At 38.2% G+C, this 8,275-nt stretch overlaps 1 protein-coding gene across 1 annotated transcript; it reads right to left on the minus strand.

Annotated features, from left to right (window-relative positions):
• Positions 1–796: 796 nt before the first annotated feature.
• On the minus strand, positions 797–5,499 carry LOC125430314. The gene is made up of 2 exons (XM_048492245.1): positions 4,736–5,499; positions 797–1,114 (listed from the first exon to the last, which is right to left on the minus strand). Exons 1-2 carry the CDS (start codon positions 5,416–5,418, stop codon positions 1,045–1,047), a joined length of 753 nt encoding a protein of 250 aa, XP_048348202.1. The 5' UTR covers positions 5,419–5,499; the 3' UTR covers positions 797–1,044.
• Positions 5,500–8,275: the final 2,776 nt, after the last annotated feature.

Consider the following 8,275-nt stretch of genomic DNA (forward strand, 5'->3'; position numbering starts at 1 on the left):
ACCGTTAAATCGGTGAACGGGTGACTGTTTACTTGTATTGTGCATGCGCAGAAACGTGATCATTCTGTCAACCCGGAAGTAGACTGCGCAAGCGTCACTGTAAGGGCTGTCGAGGAACGCTGATTGGCTGCGCGAAATGCACGTCATGCTTTGGGGCGGGGAATGACTCCAGGTTCCAAACCTTGTCCCTCCCCTCGGAACAGCTGTAAACTGTGATAACGGGGCCCAAACCACTTGCATCCAGGTTCTGCCGGGACACATGTTAATGGGTGAAATGAGCGTCAGAAACGGTTGCTGCCACAAAAGCCATGGGGAGGACGTCGATGAAACCGTGTTAGTAAGTGACCCGAAACTGTGCTAAGGAAGTAGTGGGAATTCGCCCTATGAGTCAAAATAGATATTCATCATGATGCACACCTATTCTCTCCAGCATCTGAAGAGAATGCCTATTATATTGGGTGCTGTGGAACACAGGAGGATAATGCTGTTGCAGTTGTCTTGCTGATGGGTCACTTGCTGGTTGGCCACTGTGTCAACAGACTGCTGGTCTTTTTTTTTGTGTAATATTTTTATTGCATATTACCAAATATTACAGAAAGGAAATCAGTGTTCGTTACCTCATAAATTAACATGGGCGCAAATTAATTCGTACAATAATTAAAAGGAAAGAAGAACAGTTATCAAACTGAGCTATCTAAACTAATACAGAAAAATTTGCGACTCATCTTTCTAGATCCTTCCTTTTGTCCTCCCTTACCTCCCACTTCCCACTTCCCTCCCCACTTCCCTCCCCAAGACTTCCCCTCTACGTTGCATTCATAACAATCCCTGGTAACTAAATTTTAATCATTAATATTTTGTCTGTAAATCAATTAAAATAGCAACAATCAATGTTACTTTGTTCTATACTCATACAAAGTGAATGACGTCCATTAAACTTTATTAATATAATTAGTCCACGGCTGCCATGTAGAATAGTAGTCTTCCGTTGGTTTCCCTCTAAGTGTAAATGATATTTTGTCCAGCACAAACATTTTTTGCACTTTAGTTCTCCAGTCCTCTAGGGTTGGGATTTCCTCGGACTTCCACCTCTGCGCTAATGCTATCCTTGCTGCTGTAAGCATATGAAAAAGTAAGTATTTACATTTATAAGGTATCTTTTTTTCCATTAGTGCTGGTCTCTAGGTGTGCACCCAGTGACTTCTTGCACAATTAATTTTGAGAATATTACATATTTGACTGTGTATCTCAGCCCAGTATCTTTTAATCTTATTACATGTCCACCAGGAATGAATAAATGTTCCTGGTTTTTTTCTACATTTCCAACATATTGGGGAGATTTTAGCATTCATTTTGTTTAATATTGTGGGGGTTATGTATGTTCTAAAGTACATTTTTATGTTATTCTCCCAGATAGCTGCGTTAGGAGTAAATCTATATATATCTTTATAATAACTTGACCATTGTTCCAACATTATATTTCCCCCTATGTTTTGTGCCCATTTTACCATATTGTTTTTTATGAGTTCTTGTTCTTCTTTTTGTTCCAGCAGGATTTTGTAAAGTGTGCTAACATTTTTAATATCTTGTCTGGTCAAGGCTATATCCAAATCTGTCTTTTTCTTTTCTAATCCCCAGTTTCTTTTGTCTTCTTTCAGGCTATTTTGTAACTGTAAATATGTAAACCATTGGCAAGTTTTCCCTCTTATACTTATATTGTCTCTGTTTCTCATTACAGGTTCTTCACGATTCCATAGGATTATATCATCATATCTTGGCCAATGTTCTTCAAGACTCCTTTCCCCTCCTGACATGGATTCCACTCTAGAAACCCATGTTGGCATCTTGTTATAAAATTTGTTTCTGTATTTTACCCATATTTTTAAGAGTCTATTCCTAATAAAATGATTTTTGAAAGTCTTGTCTGATTTTTGTTTATTTCCTTTCATAGGCCAAAGGTATGCATGCCACCCTCTTTGGATGTTATGACCTTCTAGTTGTAGTAGTTTGTTATTACGTAAAAGAATCCATTCTTTTAACCATGTGATTGCTGCTGCATCATGGTACAGTTGTAAATCCGGGACTCCTAAACCTCCTTGTAATTTATTTTGTGTTAGCCATCTGTATCTTACTCTGGGTTTTTTACCCTCCCATATAAACTTTAATATTTCTTTCCTCCATTTTTCAAAGTTTGCTTTGGATATTATAAGGGGGATATTTATGAAGAGAAAAAGAAATTTTGGGAGAATACTCATCTTTATTATGCTGATTCTCCCCAGCAGAGATGTTTGGAGTCTTGACCAGTTTTTTAGATTTTCTTTAATTTTAACCCATTGTGTGTCGTAATTATTGTGTATTAGATTATAATTATTTTCTTCTAGGGTTATCCCTAGATATTTAATTTTTTTCTCTATCTTTATATTAATTTTGGTTTCTAGGTTTCTTTTTTCTTTTTGAGTCATATTTAGCACAAACATTTTAGTTTTTTGTAGATTAATTTTAAAGCCGGCTAATTTCCCATATTTTTCTATCAGTTCTAATATTACCGGTGCCTTAGTTGTCGGGTTATCTATGATCAAAGCCATATCATCTGCGTATGCGAGTGTTTTAATGCAGTATTTTTTAAACTTTATCCCCTCTAAGAGTTCTAGGTTATTTATCTGTCTCAACAGTACTTCCAACGTTATTATAAAAAGTAGAGGAGAGATGGGACATCCCTGTCTGGTGCCCCTCATTATCCTTATTCTCTTAGTCAGTTCTTCATTTATTCTGATTACTGCTTCCTGGTCTTTATATATGGCTTTTATTGCCATTAAGAATTGGTCTTCCATTCCCATTTTAATTAATACTTTAATCATAAAATCCCAATTAATTTGATCAAATGCTTTTTCGGCGTCAACAAATATAATTGCTGTAGGGCGATCAGGTTTTTCTTTCAGATATTCAATTATGTTAATGATTTTACGTATATTTGCACTGATTTGTCTTCCGGGGAGGAATCCTGTTTGATCTTCGTTGATATAGTTGTTGAGAATTTTTTTGAGTCTATTGGCCAAAATACTGGTAAAAATTTTATAATCTACATTAAGTAATGAAATTGGGCGAAAGTCTTTTGTCTCTAACACTTCTTCTTTACTCTTTGGGATTAAAGTGATTAGGGCTTGTTTCCATGAATTGGGAGTTACTCCCCGTTTCATAATATCGTTGAAAAGTCTTTCTAGATGGATTGTTAGTTCTTCCCTGAATGTTTTATAGTATTTTGCCGTTAGCCCGTCCGGTCCCGGTGATTTGTTTTTTAGTTTTTTAATTGTTTCAATAATCTCCGTTGTGGTAATTTTTTTATTTAATTCTTCTAATTGATCTCCTTCTAACTGTTTTATGTTTTGGTTATTTAAATATTGTTCTATTTCATTTTTTCCTGTCTTTATTTGGGAGTATAAAGTTTGGTAAAAACTTTCGAAGGTTTTTTTGATTTTTTCATGGTCTGAAATTATATTAGATTTTTCCCTTATCTGATTAATTAACTTTTTCTCTTTTTGTTTTTTTATCTTATTGGCCATCCATTTCCCTACTTTATTATCTAAGGCATAGTATTTCCGTTTCAGTTGGAGTATGTTATTTGCAATTTGCATTGATGATAGCAGTTCAATTTGATCTTTAACTAATTTTATTCGTCTTATTATTGACTTTTTTTCTTTTCTTTTTTGTAGCTGCTGTTCCAGCTTTTTAAGTTCATTCTCCAAATTTCGATATTCTCCTTCTCTTATTTTCCTTATTTTGATCTCTTGGCTTTTTAAGTATCCTCGCATTACTGCCTTATGTGCCTCCCATAAGGTGTTTTCTTCCTTAACCGAGCCTACATTTAGATCCCAATAGTCTTTCAGTTGTTTTTTAAGTATTTTTAATTCAACATTGCTGCCCAGACTCCAATCCTTCATTATCCATGTTTTATTCCCTTTGTATATTTGTATTTCCCATTTTAATGGGTTGTGATCTGATATTATCCTGGGTTTTATTTCTATTTTTTTAGTAATTAAATCCATTTTTTTTGAGGCCAGAATCATATCTATTCTGGAATGGGTTTGGAATCTATTTGAATAATATGTGAATTCTTTTTGTGAACCAGCCTTAGTCCTCCATAAATCATGCAGGTTTAATTCTTCCATCATCTTGAAAAATGCTTTGGGTAATTTCCCTTCTTTGTATTCCATTTTCTTATGGCCATCTTTCCTTATTTTATATTTGGTTTTTTTATCTATTCTAGGGTCTATGACTCCATTGAAGTCCCCTAGTAAGATTAGTTCCTGTATTGGTATGTTTATTAATTTCTCCTTTAATTTCTGGTAAAATTCTGCTTTCTTTTGGTTTGGACCATACACTCCCACCACAACCATTGGTGTCTTATCTAATTTTATTTGGATTCCTAAAAAACCTCCCTTTTTTATCCTTAAGTATCTCTTTAGGTTGTAGACTGTCTTTTATATATATTGCCACCCCCCCTTTTTTTTTCCTGTAACCTGCATGGAATAGTTTCCCTAATTTTTTGTTTTCTATCAATTTTTCCTCTCCATTTTTGATATGTGATTCTTGTATACATACAATTTGTGGATTCTCCTTAATTAAGTAAGCGAAAACATTTTTTCTTTTTGCCGGATGGTTTAAACCATTTACATTGCAGCTAATTACATTAAATGTCATTATTAAGTTCCCCCTCCCTCCTTCCCTCTTGTCTTACTTTTCTTGATAAGCTGGTATGGGTAGATTGGGGTGTTTCTGCAGAAATTCCTGAGCTTGGGGCACAGTAGTCAAGTTGAATCTTTTTCCGTTCCATACAAATGATATTCCCTCCGGAATTATCCACCTATAAGTCGTGCTAGAGTCTTTAAGAAGGTTAGTCAATTTTTTATAGTCTTTTCTTCTCTGCTGTATGGAGACTGGAAGTTCTTTCATGATAATAATTCTCGCATCATCCAATTTAAAATTCCTTTTTGAGTTCGCCCGTAGTAATTGATCTTTTAAATCTCTTCTTACTACACTTAGGACTATGTCTCGGGGGTAGCTTCTATTTCTCGCCGATCTCGTATTTACCCTGTAAATATGGTCCACTTCCCTTGAGATTTCTTCTCTTTGGAGTCCCCAAATTTCCATTAGCAGAGGTATTATTCTGCTCAGTGTATTCTCGTCCTTCACTTCTGGGACCCCTCTGATTCTTACCATTCTTTCTTTCTGATTGTATTCCAGAATTGCTAAAGTATCATCTTGCCTGAAGTTGTGATCTCTAAAATTCTCTACCGCGTCTTCAACCTCCACCAGTCTTAATTCTTTCTCTTTCAGGTCTTCTTTGAAAGCGATTATTGTCTCTTCCAGCTTTTTTATATTGCTTAGTTCTTTTTTTAGGTCTGTAATTTCCTCTTCCATCCTGGTCAACCTTTCTTTTGTTTCTTTTTGGAAAATTGCTGTCTCTTTTTGTGTGCATAGAGATATCTCTAGCAGTTTCTCTATTTTAGCGTTGAGGTCTGCCATTCTTTCCGGAGTTTTAGGGTCTCCCAGCCCGTTTTTTAGACCTTTCAGTTCATTCAGTTGTGTTTGTCTTGTTTTTGTTCCTGACGACATTCCCCTCGTTGAGGGCGTTCTGTCAGTGTGAATTGCCTTCTTCCGTTTATTTTCTTTTCTTTAGGCGTCAATTCTAGCTTGCAACCTTGTTTTCCCTTTAAACAATGAGCCGGTGTGGTTTCTTTCGTATTGTTTAGTTAGTTAGGCTACTGTGCAAAACCGGAAATCCCAGAGCTCCTTTGCAATGTTTATAATTTGGATTTCCTGTCAGACGGCACCTTTTGTTCAGCGCTCCGTACGTGAGTTCATGCAGCCCTTAAAGGGCGCGCTACCAAATCCCGGTGCTGCGCCTCTGCCTCTTCTAAATGACTCTTTGTTTATTTTATATTCATTACTGCTCACCCGTTCAATCAGCTCATCACTCAGCAGCCGCTTATCCCTCCGCTTCTTACGTCTCTCCTCAGGTCTCAAATCGGGACGAGCAATGCGTCACCTTCCCTCGTCTCCCGGATGTCTCCGCCTGAGGTTACTTTCACCGTCTTTCACAGTTTGTCTCTCTTTAAATTGATTAGTTTTTCACTGTGATTTACCAGTTATTTTCGTTAGGTCTTCTTGTTGTATTTTAATTTATGTAGAGTGCATTGTTTCGTCCGTTTTGTATTCTTTGTCGTATTTTTTGCTGTCGGGTATGGCCCCCTCTTTTCAGCAAAGCTGCAGTGGGTTTCTTGTGTTGTTCGCGTTCTCGGAGGGGGGGGGATTCCGGCTAGTTATTCACTTCACCAGTCACCTCACCTCTGCGCTTTTCTCTGGATTTCCCCTCCCTTATGAGGGGAAATACCCTCCTTTTCGTGGGGGTTTTATCTGTTTTCCCACTGATGCCTCCGGAGCTTCGTTCAGAGGCTGTCGAGGGTGGCCATGTCCCGACCGGAAGTTGACAGACTGCTGGTCTTGATGGGCTTTTGTCTGATACAGCATGGCTTTTCTTATGCTCTTGTGTTTTAAGCACAGAGCAGTCTAGAGGATTTGGAAGCAGTTTGAGGGCCCCAGTTATCTCTACATATCACAACAACGGTTTGTCATAATCTTATAGATGAAAACAGTGCATTTGGACAGGTGGTTCTATGGAGTTAATAAATGTATCAGAATAAATCATCGTGTGTACCAGCACTGGTCAGCATATCTTCAGAAGCAAGATACCAGTCATGCCATATTAACAAGAGGTTATTCCTCAAGATAAGTTTTAAAAAGAGAAGGCAACTGAAGCATTTTGTTTAGTGTGATTTATTCATCGGTGACTGCAATAGTTTTTATAATTATCAGGCTTTTTCCAAGGGGTAAGCCCTTGATCAGTTTCAATACATCAGCTGCCTAAGTACAAATCATGTAATGTAATGCTGTGTGCATCAAAACTACTTATCATCAAAATAATGAAGATTGAGAGAGGAAATGGGAGAAAAATGGCTAAGTCTCAGGCACATCTTCTACAGAATCCTATCTGGCCTGATTAATGATGATAACATACAGATGAACAGCTTAAAATTTGTCCTTGAGATCTGAAAAAGCAAGGTTGCCAGCACAAAACACTATTTCTTACTGTCAAACCGGCTGCTTCCAGCAGAGCTTCTGAACTTAATTTAAGAACTGATCTTCTGCCGTTATTGAAACAGTATTTCTTTTTATTTAATCTGCACTTCACCTTTGATCACAGCAAAATCATGAATGGAGAACACCTGAAATAACTCTCAGGAAGTTCCAAAATGAATTTCATTGGCAATGAATGCTGTACTGGGATGAGTGCCACCAAGAAGACAAATGGAGATCAGCCGCTGAGTGGTTGGAATTCAAGATAAAGTCATTTCATAATTTCAAAAGTTATGAAAAAATAAAATGAGCGGAACATGAATTGATCAAAAGATTGTTTGGGACCCTCTGCTTTGCAGTAGGTTCATTTGTAAGATAAAGCGCATCTGCTTCCATGATAGGGAGGAAAGATGGCATGGTATAGCCTGCTCTCAGAAGCTAAGCATGGTTGGTACTTGGAAGGGAGACCACCAAGGAAGACTCTGCAAAGGGAGCCAATGAAAAACCACCTCTATTTCTCACTTGCCTGGAAAACCCCTTGCTGTGATCAACAAGGGACTTGATAGCAGTCTACGCACATTCATGATAAGTAAGAGTAGCATGTGCATGTTCTGAAGCAGTGTATTTCTTAATTCTAGATGTTGGCCTGTTTATGATCTTCCAGTTTTTATGGTACCTTTTATGGTACTTTTATGGTACCTTAGTAACCATTGTTGCAGAGAGGCTGCTAGACTACATGACTCTTGGGCTGTTTCCGCACAGGCGGATAACAGTGCCCCAGGGACGCTAAAAACTGCATCCCTGGGGAGGAGTTCGCACAGCAATGCAGCAGCACCATCCTCACACACCCCCAAGCAGCGCAAAGGCGCTGCTTTCAAACCCCACTCAGGGAGTGAGGTTTTTGCAAAGCAGCGTCTTCCAGCACCGGTGGGAAGACGCTGTTTTCCCCGTCCCCTCCACTTACCTCTTCTGGCAGTGTCACTCTGGAGGGCAGGAGGGACACACCCACACTGCTCTCCGACCCCTGGAGGTCGGAGGGTAGTGTGGGCTATCGGAGGGTAGCATTTATGCCGGTGGAGGTTCATTTCTGCCCATGTGCAGAAAGGGCCTTGGCGTGATACATGTTTCTGCATGTTGACCA

Source organism: Sphaerodactylus townsendi, linkage group LG03 (assembly GCF_021028975.2).
Source record: "Sphaerodactylus townsendi isolate TG3544 linkage group LG03, MPM_Stown_v2.3, whole genome shotgun sequence".
Lineage (NCBI taxonomy): Eukaryota > Metazoa > Chordata > Lepidosauria > Squamata > Sphaerodactylidae > Sphaerodactylus > Sphaerodactylus townsendi.

Excerpts from the sequence above, each read along its gene's own strand:
- LOC125430314 (XM_048492245.1), bottom strand. The coding sequence starts at position 5,418 with ATGGAAGAGGAAATTACAGACCTAAAAAAAGAACTAAGCAATATAAAA. Across the intron at positions 1,115-4,735 it reads ATACCAGCTTATCAAGAAAA|CAGCAAGGATAGCATTAGCG; the intron begins GTAAGACAAGAG and ends ATATGCTTACAG.